The sequence below is a fragment of the Molothrus ater genome, chromosome 1 (assembly GCF_012460135.2).
Source record: "Molothrus ater isolate BHLD 08-10-18 breed brown headed cowbird chromosome 1, BPBGC_Mater_1.1, whole genome shotgun sequence".
Lineage (NCBI taxonomy): Eukaryota > Metazoa > Chordata > Aves > Passeriformes > Icteridae > Molothrus > Molothrus ater.
This window is the reverse complement of record NC_050478.2, coordinates 88,790,771-88,813,656: the sequence shown is the minus strand read 5'-3', so window position 1 is coordinate 88,813,656 and position 22,886 is coordinate 88,790,771. Positions and strand designations below refer to the sequence as shown.

General features: G+C 42.3%; 2 protein-coding genes across 3 annotated transcripts; one reads left to right on the top strand and one right to left on the bottom strand.

The window, feature by feature from the left end:
• Window positions 1-785: 785 nt before the first annotated feature.
• CCDC127 (coiled-coil domain containing 127) lies at window positions 786-6,442 on the bottom strand. Of its 2 annotated transcripts, none has more exons than XM_036406665.1 (3): window positions 5,983-6,442; window positions 5,533-5,661; window positions 786-4,332 (listed from the first exon to the last, which is right to left on the bottom strand). In XM_036406665.1, exons 2-3 carry the CDS (start codon window positions 5,651-5,653, stop codon window positions 3,659-3,661), a joined length of 795 nt encoding a protein of 264 aa, XP_036262558.1. In that variant the 5' UTR covers window positions 5,654-5,661; window positions 5,983-6,442; the 3' UTR covers window positions 786-3,658. The 2 variants fall into 2 exon arrangements, with proteins under 2 accessions (XP_036262558.1, XP_036262559.1); XM_036406666.2 differs by lacking the exon at window positions 5,983-6,442 and adding an exon at window positions 5,944-5,958.
• Window positions 6,443-6,548: 106 nt separating this feature from the next.
• Window positions 6,549-21,747, top strand: SDHA (succinate dehydrogenase complex flavoprotein subunit A). The gene is made up of 15 exons (XM_036406346.2): window positions 6,549-6,630; window positions 9,319-9,405; window positions 9,695-9,856; window positions 10,626-10,769; window positions 10,901-11,065; window positions 12,200-12,348; window positions 13,605-13,729; window positions 15,868-16,036; window positions 16,613-16,808; window positions 17,610-17,781; window positions 19,070-19,188; window positions 19,561-19,672; window positions 20,298-20,428; window positions 20,951-21,064; window positions 21,399-21,747. Exons 1-15 carry the CDS (start codon window positions 6,562-6,564, stop codon window positions 21,483-21,485), a joined length of 2,001 nt encoding a protein of 666 aa, XP_036262239.1. The 5' UTR covers window positions 6,549-6,561; the 3' UTR covers window positions 21,486-21,747.
• The last annotated feature ends 1,139 nt before the right edge of the window (window positions 21,748-22,886 follow it).

The window sequence follows — 22,886 nt, the reverse complement described above, 5'->3', positions numbered from 1 at the left end:
GAGCTACGCTAAATTTCAGTGAGTTACTTAGCGGGTCCACCTGCTGTCTCAGACAGGCAGTGACCAGGGAAAGCTCCTGACCAGGCAGTAAACTAATGCCCACTAAATGTGGCCCTTGGCATGCAAACCAGCAAAGCCTCATATCCAGCTGCACCACAACTGCATAAACTTGCCTTTCCTCCTCTTTTCGCAGCAATAACTCAAATTCCTTTGATTTCACCACAGTAACTGAACCCTTGACCACTGTTTCTGCCTTGTATCCTCCACAGAGGAACACTCAGTTTTCTCATCCTCACACAGGACTGCTCAAACCCAAGCTTCGTAGAGCCAGAGGATGGTGAAGGACGTGTCGAATACAAATAGATTGAGGATCCTTTATTATAGAACAAGGATTTCCAGAGTGTCTGAACACTGTCTTAGGGCAGCTGGATTGCAGCTCTTCACAGAGAGCAGGAAGATGAGGGAAATGAAAAGCAGCTGACATGCAGAATGAGACATCTGAGGGGTTCTGGAGGAAGGCAGAATATCCTACACACATTCTGTTGAAGGAATGTCCCCAGTCTTTCAGAGGGATGGTCAGCTTTAACTCCGCATCTTTAGTTAATGCTTCGCACTTACCTGTTTAATAGTGTTCGTTCCTAGGAAAAAACTTTGTAACATATTCTTTTCTCAGCACTAAGACCAAAACTTTTTACATGCCAATTAAAAAAATTTGCAATTTGTAAAGTCTGAATAAAGTAGCAAATTCCAGTTCCCCCACCCACCTTGCCCAAATTACAAAATAATGCAGAAACATGTAAAGGTTTTTATTAATTGTTATTGTTTAATAGCTGAGTGACAATTTTATAATAAAAATAAGTTCATTAAATATTTTGAAAACAAATTATTCTTGCATTCTAATATGTATATGGGCAGTTCCAAACAATTAATCGATTCAGAACAAGTGCTGGGCAAGATGAAACTTACATTAGAATTTTCAGAATAACAACCTACAAAGGGGGAACCTTTCAAAAATACATTGCATACCCACAAACATGAGTTTTGGAAGAAACTAACAGGACCAATGATTCTAAATCAGTTATACACTTAAAAAAGCCTTCTGAAATAACCCTTCTGTCTTGAGACGATGATTTTCAAAGTGTCCATGAACAATAATTCAATTAGCTGTACAAATAAATGACACTTTTAAAAAAGAGAAAGTGAATACCAAACCTTTACTACATTGCATCCAGCCCTGTACATTCAAATGTGTAAGGGTTGAATGTACATATTCATACTGAAAAACATTTTGAGTGATATGCATAACAAACTATGAAAAAATGAAAAAGCACAAAACCTTTCATCTTTTAAGGCTAACATACAAATTCAAGGCATGAATCTCAAATACACTGGCACTGATTCACGGTCTGCTCTTAAGTCATCTGAGCAGCTTAACTGCCTGCAGGAACGTGCAAAGTGTGCCACAACTGGACAGTCACTTTTCACATCCTGAAGGAATTACACACAGGCTGTTATGCAAACTAGTTTGTTCTCCTGGGCAATGAGACTGTGTGCCTATGTCCAGCTGCAGTGGCTCGGCTCAGGGCATCACACATGATTAGCAACTCAGTTGTGTTCTCATCCCCAACCCAAATATGCTTGGCACCCTGACAAACTGTGGCCAACAACATTCTGGTGTTTGTGATCTCTCTTTTTTCCTCCAAGCTTGTCTACTAAAATTTTATTTATTTCTTTATTTCAAATCAGTGTGAAAGAAGATTTGTAAGTCAGCACAACAGTGTAATTAGTACTATCAAGGTGAGCAAAATCTCAACTGGAAAACCGAGTAGTTGGGAAACATCTATTCTGCTCAGGAATTTTGTTTCGTGTTAGGTATTTCTACTTAGGAACTGGATTAAGTTGTGCATACTGTTTCAAAAGATTTATCTGCTGTCTTCTGTGCTCAGACTAAAATGAAACTAGGAAAAAATAAAAGAAAAACCCCACATCTGCAGGAAGATGGGTATTCACTTAGCTTGGATTGCTTCCAAGCCATGGTTCTGCATGATTGCCTAGTGCAAACACATTTGACAAGTCCAGTCCTCAGTAAATAATAAACTGCTAATTAATGAGCTGACAACCTATCAGCACTAATCAAAGTCAAGTAACAGAGAAGACTAGATATTATAAACACAAAGGTAAACACTGCCTCTTTGAGGTCTAAGGCTGGATTAGAAAGGGGGAAGAAAAAAGTTCTTACTATTTTAAATACATGGCATGTTTGAAAAAAGGTGGTTCCTACTGCTAAAAGGACCCAAAGTATACTCAAAGTTCTAAGAAATTGAAACGCACTGGGTTTTAAAGTTTTGTTTGTTGCTGGATTTTTTTAATCTGGATGTTTATTTTTTATTTATTATTCCATTTATTATTTTTTACCACATCTATTTTTTTTACTAGCTAAATTAAAAAGCCCCCTTTCTTAAAAGTTTGCAAAGCTTGTGTATCTGTAGGCTTTCATGGCCATGTGTATGTAAAGTGGTGAACCACAAGCACAAAATTCCAGAGCTGCAGCAAAGAGTATGTACTTCAGTTCTGGGAGAAGGGAGACAGGTGGACAGAGAGCAGTGGCTACCAGTGCAGGCTGCATTTAAGTTTCCATCTGCAAGTAACAAACAGGACCTGTCCAAGGAGCAGAGCCAGGTGCAATGGCAAGGAGGTTCCTGCAAGCAACCCAGACGGCAGCCAGTGCCCGGAGAGGCAGAAGCAGCAGCATGGGGACATCCATAATGGTGGCACATTGTTGGGTTACAACTAAAACCCTGACTGAGAAAAAAAAGAAGTACTCTTAAGGTATCTCCAATATATGAAAATATAACTTCCAGTTTATATATTCCCTAGAATTTGATAATGGATCCCAAGTGCCAATGAGATATCAATCTGTTTCTTTATGTGTTATTTGGATTGGGAACTTTTGGAGGTTTCATTCATAAAGCATTATTTGTATATTAAGCTGGAAGACAATGCAGGACTGACGAGTCTGAAACAGGATCAATCTATTCCACCTTCAGAATACTTCCACATACACTCACACACGCACATACATTCACGCACATATATGCGTATATATATATATATATATATATATATATGTATTTGAACACAGACACGTAAGATTTACGTGTCAAGCAGCTGGCTCCAGCACCATCTCTCCCAAACACCTGCCTCAAAATCAGTCTTGCTTAAAAAAATTAAAAAAAAATAATAGTAATAATAAAAAAAGACAGTGTTGAGACACCATGTAAAATGTCAGGGATAAGGAGCACAATGTGCTACCACACCTGGGGGAGACAAATGACCGTTCTCTGTTGCTGGAGTGTGACCATCAATAAGGCAAATCCCTCTAAACTGAGTTCTGTTTTGCTGCTTCTGACACCTGGGGAGTTGGGATATCTCTGTACTGCAACACACACACTCAGGGAGTTCAGGAGCATGCACAGCTCACCAGAGCATCTGCTGTTAGTGAGAGGAAAGGCACCAGCACTGCACACGTCCCATGCAAACACAAGTGCAAGGAGGAGGAGACAGCAACACAGCAGAAGAATTTAACAGCTTTGGACTACAACTGTGATTGTCCCTACCATGCATGGTGGATCACATGGAATCCCTCTGCTTCCCCTACTTAGCGTTTTCCTAACATGGCCTTTTCTACCCTCTTGTATTTCTGCAGCTCAACAGCCAGTTCCCAGTATCTCAGATACAGCCACATAAGCTTTCCATTTTGACTTCTGGTTCTGTTCAGCACATTGCCACAGTAGTTATCATGTTTGAAAATATCTTGTAAGCCACTCTCCACATGTAAAGCCATAGCAACAGGATTAGTTGCTGCTTTAACTAGCAGATTTTTCTCTATTTCTAGTCTCTGACTTCTGGGTACTACAAGGCTACAGTAGATGTCCTGTCTTTCCTTCAGTCCCTCTTCAAATTCTTTTAGTAAAATATTGGCTCTCTGTTGCCACTCTTCTTCCTTTGCCAGGCAACTCTGGTACAAGGTACCTTCTGCTCCAGAGTGCAAAAGGACTTGTTTTTCTCGCTCCAACTTCTCCTGCTCCTGTTCTAGGAGCTTCCTCTCTTCCACTAGTTTGCGGCTCTGGGACACGAGGGCTTCCCGGTAACTCAGGGTCCTGTGGCGTTCCTTTTCCAGCTCCACCTCCAGGTGAGCGACAGCGCGGCGGTTCTCCGTGATTATATCCCGGTATTTGCCTTCCAGGTCTCTTTGTAAAGCTGACTCTTTTCTGTAGTACTCTTCTTTTTCTTTTTCTATTTCTTTCTGACATTCTCTGGTCCAGATCCAACCTATCACATATAAATGATATTTCAGATGCAAGTATAACATGTAACAGTGAGGGGTATGATTAATTAGCTATGCCTGAAATGAAGCTACTAAGTGGTAAAGAAACTTTCTTTCCTGCCCTTCACTTCTATTTACATGTCCCCACAAAATGTATTTCTGTGGTCCTTATTTCGCAGTGAGTCACTTTAAATGATCATGCTTTCTCTGAAATGAAATACCCCTATTCTTTCATTGTCTACTTCTTAGATTAGAGAAGGAAAATAAATTCATGGGGAAACAAACTGGTGGTTTCCAATGTGGATACTGCATGGAGAACTTTCTAGGCCCAGTAAATAAATACATCAGCAACATCTGGTGTTGTTACCTCTGGGCTCTCCAGGACATCCTGTGTCCATTTTCCTTGAGAGAGCTTCATGTATTGCAGCTTATTAAATATGGATTCGTCTCTGTGTGTTGTGAAAAATGCCAATCACTTGTTTTTAAAATTTTAAAAGTTTAATAGTAATAAAATGGTTATAAAAATAGTAATACAATTAGAGTAATAATAATTTGGACAATTTAAATTAGGACAATATGAGACAATAGAAACAAAGAGTTACAGATGTCCGGGTACCTTTTTCTGGGCATCACGAGCCTGAAAAAGTACCCCCGTTTACAAAGGATTAACCCTCAAAAACAAAAGCCTGTTGCATATTCATACATCTCATACATGATGCATAAATTCCATTCAAACACAGGATTCTGTCTGGTCATCGTCAACTTCTCCCGAATCCTAACAGTGCCTTCGAGGCAGGAAGAAGTTAGTTTCTTCTGCTAAGAGGGCAATAAATTCTTTTTCTCTGGAAGATTTAGGTGTCCCGTGGCTGCTATCTCTCTGCGAGTCCTTTCCTTAAAAAAAAGTATCCTACATAGCATAGTTTCTATTTTAACATTTTCTATAACCTAAAACTATATTTAACACACTACTTAAGAGAATTAACACAGCATTACTTTCTAACACAACACATATAATATTCATTTTAATATTTGCGAAAAGCCAATCATAAAATACGCATTTTTCACAGTGTGAAAAGTGGTCTTTCCCCTAGCGACACTAACAGCGCTGGTTGTTCACAGCGCTATAGACAAGGAGGCCCAGGGCCGTGCCCAGGCGGGACATGGCTCCAGGAGCCCCCTGGGGCCGGGGGCCCAGCGCTACTCACGGAAGGCGGCCAGGCCCAGCATGGGCACCAGCAAGGCGTAATTCCAGCGGCTGCCGTCACCGCCGGGATCGCGCCGATTGGGCAGGATGTTCCAGTTGGGAGGGTCATTTAAGTTATTCATGAAGGCACCTGCGATGTACAGAGGGAAGACGTGGCCTCAGCAGCGCGCAGAGGGGCCGGGGCCGCTCCCGCCGCCACCGTCTCCTCCCGCTGGGGGCTGGGAATTCTGCCTGAGCCCCTCGAACGGCGGCCCCGACACTTGAGGGCTTGGCCGCGCCATGAGTGGCAGCCCCGGACGCGACACGGCGTGCCGAGCCCATCCTCGCTCCGGCTTCCGATTCCGATTCCATCCATTCCCATTCCCGTCCCCGTCCCCGTCCCGCTCCCCCCACGGCGGGACCCCCCACGTACGAGCCCGGGAGCGCGCGAGCCCCTGACGCTGCCACTCACCTGCCGGCCCCGCCCCCTCCCGGCTCGGCCCATCAGCCGGGAGGAAAAGGGGGTAGACAACACCAGGGTCCGAGCCTGGAGCGCCCCTGCTGGGCCCTTTTTATTCTATTAACGCCGAGGGCCAGAGGCAGCCGTGAGCCGCATCTGAATTCCGCCGTCTGGAGTTGCCGAACCTGCTTTCTGTCCTAGAGAGACAGTACGGTCTTTCCTTCACCCTTCTGTCCGAATCTCGTGTCTACGAAATGGTCTTTCCCCACAACTTCAAAACATGATTCTGGCCTGTTTATTACGCAAACTTTCAGGCGCTGTCAGAGAGACAAAGAGGTTGAATCTTACAGTAGTGGAGATCACCAGGGAAAAATAACGGCAGTAACACAATTCTAGTTTTCGATTTTTAAAAAACGTTCTTAACGCTCAAAACAGGAGCTGTTTAGAAATCTTCCATCACGCAGCTCTTGGGCGGGGTGGGATCGCTCTGCGGGGCTCCCCCTCGCGGCACTGTTGGTCTGTCCCGCCGAGCCCTGCGCGTGCGCCCTTCACGCCCGCTCCCCCCTCCCCAACCCAAGTCTGCGGTGCGTGATGGCGGCGGCGGCGGCTGCGCGGGGGCTGGCGAAGCGCTGGCTGCACCCGGCCGCGGCTTCCCGGGCGGTGAGTCCCTGCCCCTGACCTTTTCTCAGTCCTTGCTCCTGTCCATGCCTTTGTCCCTGTCCCTGTCCATGTCCTTGTCCCTGTCCTTGCCCTTATTCCTGCCCTGTTTTCCCGCCGGCGGCGGCCCGGCTCCGCTGTCTCCTCCGTGACCTTGACTCGCCCGGTGATCTTCCCACCCCCGGCAGGTTCGGTTCCTCCGGTGCTATTTTGGAGCGGCACCGACCGCACAATTCGTGTCCCGGGGGCAGGCAGGTTCCTGGGAGTAGGTGGCTGTGGGCATGGCTGGGCCGCGCCTCCCGGCTCGGGAGCGAGCGCCGTAGCCTGAGGCCCTGAGCAGGGTTTTGAGGGAGGCAGCGGGAATGGGATGTGCTGGGGAAAGGCCCTGCAGGAGCCTGGCAGGTGCGGCCCGAGCTCCGGGATAGGAAGCTCGCCGCAGACTTATTCTGTATGAGCAAAAGTGCGCACAGGAAGACCAGGGAAGTGATTGTGCTCCTGTACTCGGCCGTGCTGAGGCCGCGCCTCGAGTGCTGTGCTCTGTTCTGGGCTTGTCACTTCACGAAGGACATTGAGGTGCTGGAGCGAGTCCGGAGAAGGGCAAGGAAGCTGGTGAAGGCTCTGAGCACGAGTCCCGTGAAGAGCAGATGAGAGAGCCGGGGGTGTTAAGCCTGGGAAAAGGGAGGAGGTTTAGGGGAGAGTTTATCACTCCGTACAACTGCCTGAGCAGAGGTGACAGGACGGGAGGAAATGGCCTCAAGCCGCACCACGGGACGTTCAGGTTGGACATCTGGAAGATTTTTTTCACAGCAAGGGTGACTAGCCATTGGAATGGGTTGCCCAGGAAGGTGGTGGAGTTACCATTCCTGGAAGTGTTTGAGGAAAGGCTGGATGTGACATTTAGTGCCGTGGTTTAGTTTACACGGTGGTGTCTGGTCATTGTTTGGACTCGATGGTCTCAGAGACCTTTTCCAGCCTAATGCATTCTGTGATGCATTCTGGACGTATGTGGGAAGTATACGTCCCACTGGGTATACTCACTGTATATCTGAGTTGCTTGAACCTGGCTGGTGATTGTGCCCAGAAAGGGCTGCTGAGGAGTCTGGCAGGTTTGTGTTAGGGAAATGTAAGTTGTGAGTGAAGGCTTGTTCTTCTCCATGGTGAGGTGGGACCTTTCAGTTTCTTCCCACTGTTCTCATCCTGCATGTCCATAACAAACTTGGGATTACACAAGTGGGCTGTGGTTATACTTGTGTCACAAAGCAAGCGCAGAAAAGACAACTGCAGAGAGAGGGAAAGCTTTAAAGAGTGTCTCCATATTTTAGGTGGCAGTGAGCTGGCCCTGATTGAACCTTTGATTCCAAAAGGGCCATGATCTTCCTGGTGGCATAAAAATTCAGGATTACTGCAGTCAGTGTTTCCTTCAGACTTAGTGTGACATCTTTTTCTGCTTTGTGGGTTTTTGTTTGAAAAGCCTGGTAAGACAGCAGTGTGGAACAGGGAGGGAGTAGCTGCCTGGAGGAGAGTACTGGTGGAGCTCCTTATGAATAGGTGGTAGGAACTGATCTCATTCCAGGGTGCTGCAGAAACCAGAGATAGCAAGTGTAATGATGCAGTAGATTTGCTGTTATACAAGAAGATAATTTGAGGAAGTTGGTATGAGAAATGATAAAACTAGGTTGGGCAAAGTGTACTGGAGTTCACTTCAGAGGTGGGGGAAGTGGTGGACATTTTGGGAGGGAAGAGCTGCTTGTTAGCATATTGTAGAGTGGTGGGACCATGAATGTAACAGCTGCAGATATCACTCCAGTGCATTTTAGGTTATATTTCAAATAGGACGGGAAACGCTGATGTTGCTGGACAGGTCCCTGATGTGGCTTTGTGTTGCTACTCTCAGTAATCATACATGCTGAGTTAGGCTTATTTTTTGAACTGTGTAAAGAAGGAATACCAGATTTCAATACCTTGGAGAGGTGGAGACTAGTTCTTATCAAAGCAAAGACTGCATACTGAGTAGGTTTGGGTGTGGCGTTTGTTGGTTTGGTTTGGTTTTGAGCAAGTCAAGGGGTAGGAAGTGACATCCAGAAGGGTAAAACTTGCATCCTTGTGCTAAGTTTATGTATTGATAAATAGTTCTAAATTGGTCATTAATTTCATAAAGAATAAGAGAACTATTTTGGACTTTTGAAGCAATACTCAGCTGGAAGAGCATTCCCTACAACCTTTTTTAATTTTCAGTACTATGACCACCTGTAATAATTCAAATTCTGAGGATTACTTGACAGGAGAATAATTTTCCATTACTTCCCATGGTTCCCACAAAGCTTCATCTTTGCTTAATTATAAAAGAACTGCAAGACTACTTCAGCATTAATTACAGACATATTCTTCTGTTGATGCAGTCTCAGGCTGGTCTGAGAGGCTGCTCACTGTTGCTGGAGTCCATAATGGATAGTCTGGAACACCGTGTTAACTGCAGGCTATTCTCACATCAGTCAAACCTTTTTTTGATTATATAGCATGATTATAGGAAAGCCAGAACTTCAGTACAGCTGTAAAATACATTAATACTCTTGTGTGTGTGCTACCAGTGGTGAGTGTAGATTTGTTAGAAATGTGGGGTAGCTGAGAGTGCTGTAAGTCTACCCTCTGGAAACATTTGTTCCATAATGTTGTCTTGGCTTCTTTCCGTAGTGGCCAGCAGCATGCCAGGCTCCCGCACGGAACTTGCACTTCACAGTCTATGGAAAGAAAAATGCCTCCACCAAGGTGTCTGACTCGGTATGTCTGTACTTCTTATGCTGTGATTCAGTCAAGCACTTAATGCTTGACAGGCATGAAGCTTTCAGGCTTTCACTGGAGCGCTGTGTTCAGATGCTTTGTGAGACTTAGTTGCTGAAGTGTGTGGCTCTTTTTAATGACAGTTTCCAAGCAAAAGAGTATAACTGATGTAGCAATTGCTGCAAAAGTCTATTGAGAACATTATACCTATCCTGCTTGTGTTTTTATGAAACTTTTTTGACTTACTTTGAACTATTTGTGATCATAACAAAGTGATTTATTTTTCCAGATCTCTACACAATACCCAGTAGTGGACCATGAGTTTGATGCAGTCGTTGTGGGTGCAGGAGGAGCAGGTCTGCGGGCTGCCTTTGGTTTGTCAGAAGCTGGGTTTAACACAGCCTGTGTTACCAAGCTGTTCCCCACCCGCTCCCATACTGTTGCTGCACAGGTGAGAAATGAGGCAGGACAAATGTTTAAGGAATGCCTGCTGTCAGAAAGCTGATTTGGATGTAGAATAATCATAAAATGGTTTGGGTTGGAAGGGACATTAGGGGTTACCCAGTTCCAATGGCCTTGCCATGGGCAGGGATTCCACACATTAGATTAGATTGCGCAGGAGCCCATCCAACCTGGCTTTAAAAACTTCTAGGAATGGGGCACTTGAACACCTTGTTTCAAGGCCATGCTTCTTATTTATAAATATCACATATTTAGTTGAAACTTTTTTAGAGGGTAGTATGTAATAAAATCACAGGATCAGTAAGTTTGGGAAAGACCTCTAGGATCATAAAAGCTTAACCATGAACTTGTAACTGCCAGACTTCATATTAGGTAGCAGGTACATTTCATTTTGCTTCCAAACTAATGACATTGCAAGACACATTTTTTTAATCTCACTTGCAGTTGTTCTTAAAACCCTTATTTCCCCTTATGTTTTTATTTCATTATACTGCCTCTTTTTTCTTCCCCATTTCTAAACATCAAAATGCAGTGCTGCTTCTCTGCCTGAAGTGTAACTGTGATTCACTGCATTACAGAAAAAAGAAGGACAAGCCATTGTGAAACTGAGGAGTTTCACAGCCACATTAAATCTGGCTTGACTATAGTTCTTGTACACAGGTGCATATCTGGTATGTGATTTTTAATAGAAATGAGGTAAACCTACTAAAGCTGTATTTGAGTATTGTAATTCCAGGAAAATGGATTTTCATTTTCAGGGAGGTATCAATGCTGCTCTGGGGAACATGGAGGATGATAACTGGAGGTGGCATTTCTATGACACAGTGAAAGGGTCGGACTGGCTGGGTGACCAGGATGCCATACACTACATGACTGAGCAAGCCCCAGCTGCGGTGATAGAGGTGAGACTCATGGGATTTGATGTCAGCTGTAGTTATAAATAACACAGGCTGACTTCCAAGGAGGTCTCCTTAAAATAACTCGTTTGTTGTGATGCACAAGAGTTTCTGATGCTTGTATTTGGGTTCAACAGCTGGAAAATTATGGGATGCCCTTCAGCAGAACTGAAGAAGGAAAAATCTATCAGCGTGCATTTGGTGGACAGAGTCTTCAGTTTGGAAAAGGAGGACAAGCCCACAGATGCTGTTGTGTTGCAGACAGGACTGGACATTCACTCCTACATACTCTGTATGGCAGGGTAAGAAGTTGTGAAGTTAACTTGGTTTGGGGTTTTGTGTTTACATTTACTATTTTTTTTTCCTTTTCACCCCCAGAGTTTGAAAAAAGATATTCAAACCCAAACCAAACAAACATGTAACTGGTCACATATAAATGAGGATTCCAGGGGAATGGCTTATAGCAGTTCTGGGTTATCTTCCTTCCTGAGGCAATGTGGACTACGACAACACTGTACTAATTAGTACATTAGTACATTAGTACAGTGTCAGCTTTGTGGTCTGGACTAGTTCTGCACTGTTAGTACTTTTGTGTCTGTTAACTAGACCCAAAGAGAATTTATGTAAACTTTTCCCCAAAAGCCCTTTTTTTCCAAAAATTTGACACAGCAGCATTGGGGAGCTCAGAAAAGAGGTACAAGCTAGCATTTTTTTTCACTCATCTTCAAACTGGGAGGAAGGGGAAACAAGGTGTAAATGAATTAAGGCCTGCTGTGCATTCCTGAGCTTGTTCTTTGGCAAGTAAGTGACCAGTGTTCCAGCTTGTCTGCCTGTTAATTCTACAAACCATAATTGAGGGAAGTGCTGGCTGTTTGAAAATGGTAGTGAGCTACTTGCAACCAGAAATCCAAGTACCTGGTAGCTACTGTTTTTTATTTACTTGGTATCCAGCTAATTGCTCTCCTCCAGGTTCTAAGTGTGTGTGCTGCTGCAATACAAATGCTCCATGCTGCCAAACACTGCTCTGATCCCTGAGGGCATGAAAGAATGCTTGACTCGGTGCCTGCTGCTCCTGCTGGTTTATTGGGCTCCTGGAGGTGTTTCTCATTTCTCTGGGAGAGCTTTAGTGCAGCGTGCTTCTACATGTATGGAGCACTGCAGCTGCTAATGTGTTGCCAAGTGTAGACTGAAATGACAAGTCCTGCTGCCTAGCTCCTGACTGTGCTCAGAATTAAGTGCTTTTGCCACTACTTGTGTCTTTTAAAGCTGGAATAGATTAATTAACAAATTCTTTATTAAATAGTTATGAGGAAACAGTCTTCCCTGAGAGTTGATGGGGATGTTTTTTATCCTGATGTACATACATATCCACATGTACATTGACAGTTTTGAAGAGAGGTTTCTTCAGTAAAAGTCCTTTTGTAATTTTCCTCCAGTCTCTCCGATACGATACAAGCTACTTTGTTGAATATTTCGCCTTGGACTTGCTTATGGAGAATGGAGAATGCCGTGGTGTTATTGCCCTCTGCATTGAAGATGGAACCATTCATCGTTTTAGAGCAAAGAACACGGTCATTGCCACTGGGTAATGTAATGTTTGTGATGAAGGACCAAAACTGGGGAGTGTTACCAGCTGGAAGTTTGTGTGCTTGTACGTGTGTTTGGATCCACAGTGTGGAGAAGATACATTGACAGAACATAAATTATAAGTTCATTCGCCCCACACTAAGAGGAATATAAGTGAATTCAGTCATTCCCTCTGAAAGAAGGCACATGCTAATTTTGTGACCAAGTATAAATTTGGTATGAGGTCTAACTTTGAATTCTAGAAAAATGACATAAAGTAAGAATGTGTAAGAGTAATATATATTATTCAGATGGTCTTTGATTTTAAAACATGCTGTTTAAAACAGACATTGTTGCAAGGCTGCCAACATGTCTGTCTGTAGAGTTCTGAATTTCCTGTAGGAGACAGCTTTTGTCAAAATTCTAGAGATTCTATTTCATTAAGATACTGCCACTGTAATTCTAACTGTTCTAGGATAAAATTATCATATTATGAGTGTAACTTAACAGCACTTGGTTGCAAAGTTTGTATATGTTTATTAGAATGCTATTTTCATTAGTCTTTTGCTTCTTATGGCACTCTCCTATCTATTTCAATATGAAAAATATTTATAAATGTATCTATGAAAAATACACTCATAAATTAATTTATAAAAGGTTGCCTGCATAATTTGTCTTATGTGTTTTTCATGCTTGTGCACTTTGAGGTACATGGAATATGTACTTGCTATTTTTCCTGAGAGTTTGTCCTGAAATTGGGCTGATTGGCTGTTCTTAATTACATTGGAAGCTAACCTAGATGTTTGCAGCATAATAATTCATGTTTAATACCTGGACAACTAAGTTTTTAAATCTAAGAATATAAAACCAGGACCATATGGGCAATCTAAACCATCATTATATGCTATTTTTTATAAAACTGTTAGTAATTGTTCAAATGAAACGGAATGGTATGGATTGAGAGAACTTTGTGAAATAACCCTTTTTTTGTCCTGACAGAAAAGCTTCTGATATCAACCTAACAATCCTGCTTTGGAATTCGTTTTCTTTTTCTTCAACCTTCTGTCACCAGCCATTCTTCAAGTATGGTTGAGCAAAACTGGGCTAAACCAGTTTTGTTTTCTTTTGGTTGAAATAGTACAGGAGATGGTAAAACTTAAGCACTTTTCTTATTAACCCTTTTCACTGTTGTGCAAACAGCATAGTTCACTAAGTATGTTGTAGTGATGTTTTGATTTTCTTCCTGTTAATTCCGTTAACTTTTGTGTTCTGCAGTGGGTATGGCCGCACTTACTTCAGCTGCACATCTGCTCATACCAGTACTGGTGATGGAACTGCTATGGTCACACGAGCTGGGCTCCCTTGCCAGGACTTAGAATTTGTGCAGTTTCACCCTACAGGTACCGACTATGAAATAGTGCTTACAATATTATTTTTAATGAGTTGAACAGATTTTTACATTGTTTTAAAATGTCACAGAATTACACAATATGCTGAGTTGGAAGGGACCCATCAGGTGCATCAAGTCCAACTCCTGGCCCTGCACAGGACAGCCCAAGAATCACACCATGTGCCTGGGAGCAGTGCCCAAACACTTCTTGAACTTTATCTGGGTTGGTGCTGTAACCACTCCCCTGGGGAGCCTGTTCCAGTGCCCAGCCACCCTCTGGGTGAAGAACCTTTTTCTAGTATCCAAGCTAAACCTCCCCTGACATAACTTCAGGCGATTCCCTTGGGTCCTGTCACTGTCACCACAGAGAAGCCATGAGTGTCCTGCCTCTCCTCTTCCCCTCACAAGGGAGTTGCAGACTGCATTGAGGTCTCCCTTCAGTCTCCTACAGGCTGAACAGACCAAGTGACCTCAGCTGCTTCTCATTCAACTTCCCCTCAAGGCCCTTCACCATCCTTGTTGCTTTCCTTTGGATGCTCTCTGATTGTTTAATGTCTTTCTCATATTGTGGTACCCAAAAACACCCCCATCACTCGAGGTGAGGCCACCCCAGTGCAGAGCAGAGTAGGACAATACCTCTCCTTCCCCAGTGATTCTGTGCCTGCTGCCCTCCAGGACAGGCTTGGCCCTCAGCTGCCAGGGCACTGCTGACTCATGGTCAATTTGCCATTGATCAGAACCCCCAGGTCCCTTTCCTTGGCACTGCTTCCCAGCATCTCCTTCCCCAGTGTGTCCGTGCATCCAGCGTTGCTCCATCCCAGGTGCAGAGTCCAGCATTTGCCTTGTTGTACTTCATACAGTTGGTGATTGCCCAGCCCTCTTAATTTGTTGGGATCTCCCTGCAAGGGCCTCCCTGCTTCTGACGGAATCAGCAGCTCTCCCAGTTTTGCAGTGTGTGCAAACTTGCTCAGTGTCCCTTATAGTCCTGTGTCCAAGTCATTTATGAAGATGTTGAAGAGCACAGGTGCTAAGACAAAGCCCTGTGGAACCCCACTAGTGACAAGTCACCAGCATGATGTCACCTCAAGCGTGATGGGCTCAAGTCAGTCTCCACTTTTCTGCAGCATTTGAGAAGTTGCTTGTGACATGTGTTTAGACTTGCCTGCAGCTGTTGTTGAATATACTTTGAGAGAGAGACATATAATGTGGGAAACGTCTCAGCTGTTCTAATTAAAGAGCAGTGTTTAATATTTTGAGGTGCTGTCCTTACAATGCTAAGTAAGAAGTTTTATGAATTACAAGCTGAAACTACCTCTTAAACTTATATTTCCATTGTCCTTAATGTTTTAAGGGGTTTCATATTAGATACAAGAGCAATGGGATAGGTCCAAATGTTAGGGAATTATATACTAGCATCTTCAGTGAAGTGGGGTAGTTGAAGTTAAGGTGTATATATATAGAATTGTGGTTTTCTAGCATGTGATCAGTATCTGAACTGTGGATAACAATGATCACAAACTAGATTTGTAGCTAAATAAATGCTTCATTTTTACTGATGATGTGATTTATGTAAATGGTTTGTATAATTTTACAATGTTATTGTTATATCATAGAGATCCAATGTTCCTTTGACTTAAAGATTTTCTAGTTAAAGAAGCTTCACTGCTTGTATGATAATTTTGTAGCTTTTAGGATAATTATCGAGTGAAGTGCATGAGTTAGTTTGCAAGTAAGCTTTTTTGTTCCAGAGGATTTGAAGCCATCTTGTACTGCTTCAGCACAGAAGAGGGAACAAAAATAAGCAAATGGACCTTGAAATAATTAACTTCTGGTTTATTAAAAATCTTAAAATAATTGGGAAAGGTCTACAAGGACTTAATAAAATTCTCCTGATGTATTGATAGGTGCAGATCACTTCCAGTTTTAATTTGAAATACTGTGGGTGTTTCAAATCAACTTGCTTGCCTTTTGGAAAGAGTGTTTAAAAGAAATAACAACATTTGAGGGACAGTTCCTAGAGGTATGATTAGGGTGGAATAAAATCTGCACCCCTGATTATTTTGAGAATACTCTGTTTATTCAGTGTTCATCCTGATTGTGAAGCTGTGTGGAGAAATCTCCTTTAATGGTGTTTTCATTCTTGAACAGGTATCTATGGGGCTGGCTGCCTTATCACAGAAGGATGTCGTGGAGAGGGAGGTATTCTGATCAACAGTCAAGGTGAAAGATTCATGGAGAGATATGCACCTGTTGCCAAGGATCTGGCTTCCAGGGATGTAGTGTCTCGTTCTATGACCATAGAAATCCGTGAAGGAAGGTTAGTTAAATGCTCTTCACAAAGCTGCAGAATGAACTCTTAATCACGCTAGACTGTGAAGTGCAATAGTTCATTTGATAAGCACATGGCGATTCTTGAGAGTGAGCTCTAATGACTGTTAAGCTGATCTCTGTGTGTAAGGCAGAAAATCTTTCTTGTTAATTCCTAATGATACTGACAGAGAACAGATGATGTTAAGAGTCTCCTGTTTGAATTCAGTGTGTCTAGAGACACTTGCTCAGACAAGCTTAATGTATATGCTCTTACTACAAACAAAATAATGTGGTGCTGTTCTCTTGGCTGATTACCAAGTTTTACATATTTCTGCAGAGATGTAATAGTTGAAAATCTTAAATAATGTGAATTACTGTGAAAAGGAAGCTGAGAGTTGGAAAATGGCCTCAATTCATCCAAGTGCCACAGTCTTATTGAATATGTGAGATATTAATTTTTGTCAGATAACATTTGAAAAAGAGCCTGTTTATTTTCACAAATGAAACAAACTGGATTAGAAATGCTATTAGTGTTTGTGAATTCCTGTTATGTATTCCAGTGTTGGGTTTTTTTTTTTGCTAGGGGCTGTGGTCCTGAAAAAGACCATGTGTACTTGCAGTTGCACCACTTGCCACCACAGCAGCTGGCCACCCGTCTCCCAGGCATTTCTGAAACAGCCATGATATTCGCTGGAGTTGATGTCACTAAAGAGCCTATCCCTGTCCTGCCTACTGTGCATTATAATATGGGAGGTATTCCCACTAACTACAAGGGACAGGTGAGCAATACATGTCACCTTTGAGCTGTATTTTCATCATCATACTAGGAAATTGTTTTCCAAATAGAAAAGCATTAAGAATGTTTTTTATAAATGTAAAGATGATTAATACCATTTATAATAATAATGATGATGTCAGAGTACTTAAAACACACAACCTTTTTGGTTTTTTAAAATAACTTGATAATCATGTTCCAGTCCATCTAGAGATGGGAGTTCCAAGAAACATCTAAAATGAAATTACTGACAATAATTCTCTGTTAGTTGAGCTAAGGATAATATAATTGAACACAGACCAAAGTAGGCCTCTGTTGCATTCTGTAGCATGAGTTAATGTGTATTACTCCTCTGTAGTTCATGTAATCTAAACACCAGAGGAGATCCTCCAACTGACACTAGCTGGAAATCAATGTGATGGTGTCAACTGAATTCTTCTCTTCATGTACTTTTTAAATTTCAGTGTAAAATTTTGCCTTGCATGTGCAGATCAGACTTTATGCCTGTGCATTTCTGACTTACTGCAGAATTGTGGTGAAACAGAGCTATGCACTCTTCATAAGAATATGTAAGGAAATCTTGGGGTTTAGCCCTGTCTGTATTTGCATACAGATGTAAATGTATGTATTTGCATACATTTCTCCTTGCCCTTTGGAGCTAAGGTAATTCCATGTTTAGAGGCGGAAGAAACTTTAGGTTGCTGTGTCGCACCCTTCATGCACGTGGCCTTTGCAGATGAGGAGGTTAGCTCTGTGTCCAAGTGTTTCCAGTGGCTGAGTGTTGATGGAGTGTGTGCCGTGGCAGGTGATCACACACGTGAATGGAGAGGACAAGGTGGTACCTGGCCTGTATGCCTGTGGGGAGGCAGCTTCTGCATCCGTCCATGGCGCAAATCGACTCGGAGCAAACTCCCTTCTGGATCTGGTGGTCTTTGGTCGGGCTTGTGCCCTGACTATTGCAAGTACATGCAAGCCTGGTAAGTCTCACTTTTCTAGAGACGTTTGCCTTTATGATGTAATTTCTGCCCAACGAAGAGTTGTTGCTACCTGATTCAAATTTAGAGTGATACTCATAGGCTCTTACTTGTTAGAAAAGGAAGAAATTGTGTTTATGCTTTTGGTAGGCATGTTCTATGCCAGGCAAATGTTTTGATGTTACTATTTGCTTTGTAATTGATCCTTTGAAAACTAGAATTGGGCCAATGCTATTGGCAAGAGCAGTTGTGATTTTTGACAAATTAACACAGACTATTGAATGTGAAGACTATTTTGTATTTTCTTCATACTGCACCATCTTCTACATCAAAATGTAATCTATCTTACACTTGGCACTTTTGTATAGTGGAATTTGCTGCCACCTTGCTGATTTATTTATAAGAAGGACTGACGTGCAAGTGGTGAGAGAGAGATAGTAAAAATTGCAATATCTCATTCACTTGATTCTTATTGCTGAATCTTTTATATTTTAAAATAATCTGGTTCAGACACGATTGTTGACCTGAGAAAACAAAGAAGCAAGCCCTCCCTTCCAACCCCCAAGAAAATACTGGACGTAGCAGTTACATTGCCAGAGCAACTGGAGTTCACAAATAGTCATCTGTTTTCTTACTGCTTAATGTCCAAACTGCACCAGCTGCTGAGATTGATGATTTCTCATGGAATCAGCGTAGATCTTGTGGTGCCTATTTGGTCTGGCTTTGTGCTAACATTTTTTGAATCCTTCTGTGGCTCTTTAGAGTTAGAAATTGTAGAAGGGGGTTTATTAATCTGAGTGCAAAGGTACATGTGAGATGAACTGTGCTGGTAAGATGCTGTGTTTGCTTTGTTGCCCAGTAACTTGTGGCTTCCAGTATTAGAGGCAAGATACAGAGCTCACGTCTTAACTGCCAGGCTTATTGACTGCTCCTGGTCCCTTACACATCTAGGAAAGCATAGCAGTAGGTGGTAAGGAGCACGGGGGCTTATTCCATAGTTTAGAAGAATTTTCATGCTGCTTCAAAGGAATGAACAGCAGAATTTTGCTAAACCTATAAAATCTTTAATAATTGTTGTAGGAAAGAATGGGATTCATATTCCACTGAGAACTTTAAATACATGGATACAATTGGTGGGACTTCAGGAAAGTTACACTAATGTGCACCTCAGAGGAAGAAAACAGATTATTATGTTTTACTTAAATCTGATTTTTAGTAATTGATAGTGTCTGAAACTGCCAGAAACCAAACCCAAGCCTGACTACCAAACTTACTGAAATTTTCTTATTAGGAGAGCCAGTTCCCCCCATTAAACCAAATGCTGGTGAAGAGTCAGTTGCAAATCTTGACAAGTTAAGGTTTGCTAATGGAAGCATAAGGACTTCAGAAGTGCGACTGAACATGCAGAAGGTAAGCCTGGGGAAGCTCTCAGGGATAGGGTGGGACAAGCTGCAGACAATTGTGGGGTTTGGTGACTTGGCAAAGTGCACTTGAGGATTTGCCATGCAGAAGAAAAAGTGGGTGAGAAGATTGTGTGTGCAGCAAAGGTTGTATCGCTTGTTAATTCCTTCTTCCCTTCATGGTCATTCCCTTGTGTAGTTTACCTGCTGTATAATAGAGTGGGGTTTCAGTTGTTTGGGGTGAATGGAAGAACGTGGGGTTTTTCAGGCTGCAGACAAGTTTGAGCTCAGAACAGCTCTGTATCAAGCTCTTCTGGAGCTAAGGAAGTTACATGCTTTCATATGCAGCATTTCAAACTGATTTTGTTTTACTGTGTTGCAGGCAATGCAAAACCATGCTGCTGTATTTCGTACTGGTTCTGTACTTCAAGAAGGCTGTGAGAAGCTTAGCCAGATTTATGGTGATCTGGCTCATCTAAAGACTTTTGACAGAGGTAATTTGATAGCAAAAAACACACCTTGCCCAGAGTACTCTGGGAAGAGTGTTGGTGGCTTTGGTTTTTCTTGTTTTTGTGGTTTTTTGGGTTTTTTGATTTTTTTTTTGGTTTTTTTTTTTGGTTTTTTTTTCTGTAAACCTAATGTGTTTCTTGAATTTTTGGCTGAAGATTTTGACCATTTTGAATCTTTCAAGATATTTTGTAGAGCCCTACTTACTAAACATGGTAATCAGGTAAAATACTTGGCCTTTGCAGTTGTTTTCTGGTTGAAAAATCTTTCAGAGAAGCAGAGATTGAAATTGGATTTACATGCGTAAGGTACAAACTGCCCTCAGAACACGATGTGAACTTGTCCAAATACTGAGATGAATGATGAACTTTGTCAGAATCTTCTGAAAGTTGGGAGTTGCAGAGAGGTAGCAAGACTATTCGTAGGCTAAACACTCAGTTTTCATTCTCCAGCTGAGCAGATACCACAATGTGGACAGATCCTGCCATGCCTTGTGGTATATCTTAACAGAACTTGGTTATTTAAGTGCAACTGATGATGCAGCTTTGGTTCACTCACATGTATTTCTCTTGTTTGTAGACCATCTTCCATAGTATTTTAATATTTTACTAGGCATTGTGTGGAACACTGACTTGGTGGAGACCCTGGAACTGCAGAACCTGATGCTTTGTGCTCTGCAAACCATTTACGGTGCTGAGGCTCGCAAAGAGTCCCGGGGTGCCCATGCCAGAGAGGATTATAAGGTATAAATGTTTTCTGTGACCTGAATGTAGGATTGAATCTCCTTGTTAGGTGTCCTCAGATGGATTATTTAAAGTTGCAACATCTTCAAATGCAGTCTTCAGTGTTAAGATTAGTGTAGTATTTTTTTGGGGTCCTATTTGTTCTGCTCTGGCTCTTCTTTGTTATTTATAAAAGGACCAACACATGGAACACTGGGAATGATCTTGAAAAGAGTTGCTCTGTGTGCACATCTAAGTTATTAGAGACCTCTAAATCAGGACTATAGTAATAATATCATGGATGCATAAGCAGGACATAAAGAAGCATAAACAGAATAATTGTCCTATGCAAGGAAAGTTACCTTAGAGCCCTTGTTAAGCCTGAACATTTCAGATTACACATGGGCAGTGTTAAGAGGAAGCTTGCTGTGTGTTCAGAGACATGCTGGGTTACAGGTGTAATTGAAATGCAGCTGATCTCGTGGTTGTAGAGTGATTTGCAGATACAGCTTCTGGTCTGTACTGATCTCATTTTGTCCCTAGTTACGGGTGGATGAATTTGACTACTCTAAGCCACTCCAAGGCCAACAGCGGAAGCCATTTGAGGAGCACTGGAGAAAGCACACCCTGTCATACGTGGATATCCCAACTGGGAAGGTACTTTGAGCTTGGTGCTTGAGGATCTTTTTTGCTGTTAACAGCTGTTCTCATGAACAGCCTTGGAAATTGTGATAATCCTGCACTATGGATCTTTGGGAAGTGACTTTGCTATTTGAGCTGGAATTGTGTTTCCCCTTGTGTCAGACTAGTTTAAAAGCTTTTTTCTTCTAATGGTGACAAAACATGTTGTTGGGTGTTTAATAGAACAGCTTTATGGTATTTCAGAGATAGAACTGAATTCTGACCCTACAAAAATCTTAACTGTTGGGGTTTTTTGTATCTCATTCATTAATGCTGTGGTCCTGAAGTTCTTTGTTCCCTTTTACTTTAGGTTACCTTGAAGTACAGACCCGTGATCGACAAGACTTTGAATGAGGAAGATTGCCAGACCGTCCCACCAGCCATCCGCTCATACTAGCAACTTCATCTCACTTGAGGTCCTCTCCCAGAGGGGCCAGTGTACATAAGCATAGCACAAGCAAACCAAAATAGTGTTGGCACTTAGCACTGAATGGAAAATGCTGACAAAACTTTTCTCCAGCTTGTATTCTGCTGTGGCTTACTGTACATTTATTAAAAGTGGAATGTAGAACAGCTTATGTTCTTTCACTCATTGTCAAAAGGGACAGCGAAAACACAAAATGTGTCTAAATAAAGTCATTACAAGTCTTGTATTTGAATATGCTGATCTGTATATAATTACAAAGCTCTTATTGCGAATGCGTAGTTATTTCCATATTTTAAGAGCAAAAAATGTGCTCAGTGAGAGGACAAGAGGCAGTGGGGACAAACTGAAGCACAGGAACTTCCATTTAATTATGAGGGAGATGATCTTTACTTTGAAAGTGGTGGAGCACTGGAACAGGCTGCCCAAAAAGGTTGTGGAATCTCCTTCTCTGGAGATACTAAAAGCTTGCCTAGATGTGATCCTGTGCAACCTGCTCCAGGTGAACCTGCTGGCACAGGGGGATTGGACTAGGTGACCTCCAGAGATGCCTTCCAACCCCAGCTATTCATTGCAAAAGTTTTAGAGAAGATGGAGAAGCTGAATTTTGTGATGTGGGAACTTAAGCATCTTAGTTGCTGACTTCAAGTAATACTTGAAGAAGATGATGTAGTAGTAGTTATAGCTTTGTATTGTCATACTGTTTTATTGACTGAAAAGAGAGACTTTCACTTACTTCCTCTGATATAGAATAGTCTAGATAATAATATCATTTCCCAGTCTATATTGTCTCTGGAACTTCTGAAGCCATTTTAGTGGCATGCCCTGTGTATTTCCTAGACTGTCTCTTCTCAGAGGAGCCAGGGGGCAGAAGATTTACTTAAAGCTTGCAAGACTCGAATTCAGTGTGCTTTTAGTGCCAGGATGTAACTTGTAAGGCATTAATAGAGCAGCTTCTGGCAGCATTTCTGTGAATAACAGTTCTTGTAGGACTGAAGAGTACTTAGCCAGGTTGCAATGGAATGAAGCGTTCTCCATGTTAGGCAAAAAAATTGTTTTCTTAACGGCTAAATGTTGGCTGCTCTTGGAAAAAAAAATCAAAATGTTGGAAAACCTGAAGTGTTAGAATGTTGCTGCTGGTGGGTGGAAAAATGGAACATACCTTCTTTCGCTCTCGAAGGGTTTCTGCACTTTGCACCAGGATGTAGCCCGTCGGAGCACTCTGCCTTCTTGGGCAGGAAGTAAAGAGGGGGCTGCACCTTGACTTAGCATTTTTTATAAAAGGAGCCTTGACTGTCTTTAGGAAGGCGGGAATAAGGTTTTATAATCTTTAAGAAGACTACAGTAAACCAGAACAAGCTCATCCTTCTCCCC

Coding starts and splice junctions, on each gene's coding strand:
- CCDC127 (XM_036406665.1), bottom strand. CDS start 5,653: ATGAATAACTTAAATGACCCTCCCAACTGGAACATCCTGCCCAATCGG. Junction 4,333..5,532: donor GCTGGGCCTGGCCGCCTTCC/GTGAGTAGCGCT, acceptor TATATGTGATAG/GTTGGATCTGGACCAGAGAA.
- SDHA (XM_036406346.2), top strand. CDS start 6,562: ATGGCGGCGGCGGCGGCTGCGCGGGGGCTGGCGAAGCGCTGGCTGCAC. Junction 12,349..13,604: donor AACACGGTCATTGCCACTGG/GTAATGTAATGT, acceptor TGTGTTCTGCAG/TGGGTATGGCCGCACTTACT. Junction 19,673..20,297: donor TCTAAAGACTTTTGACAGAG/GTAATTTGATAG, acceptor ATATTTTACTAG/GCATTGTGTGGAACACTGAC.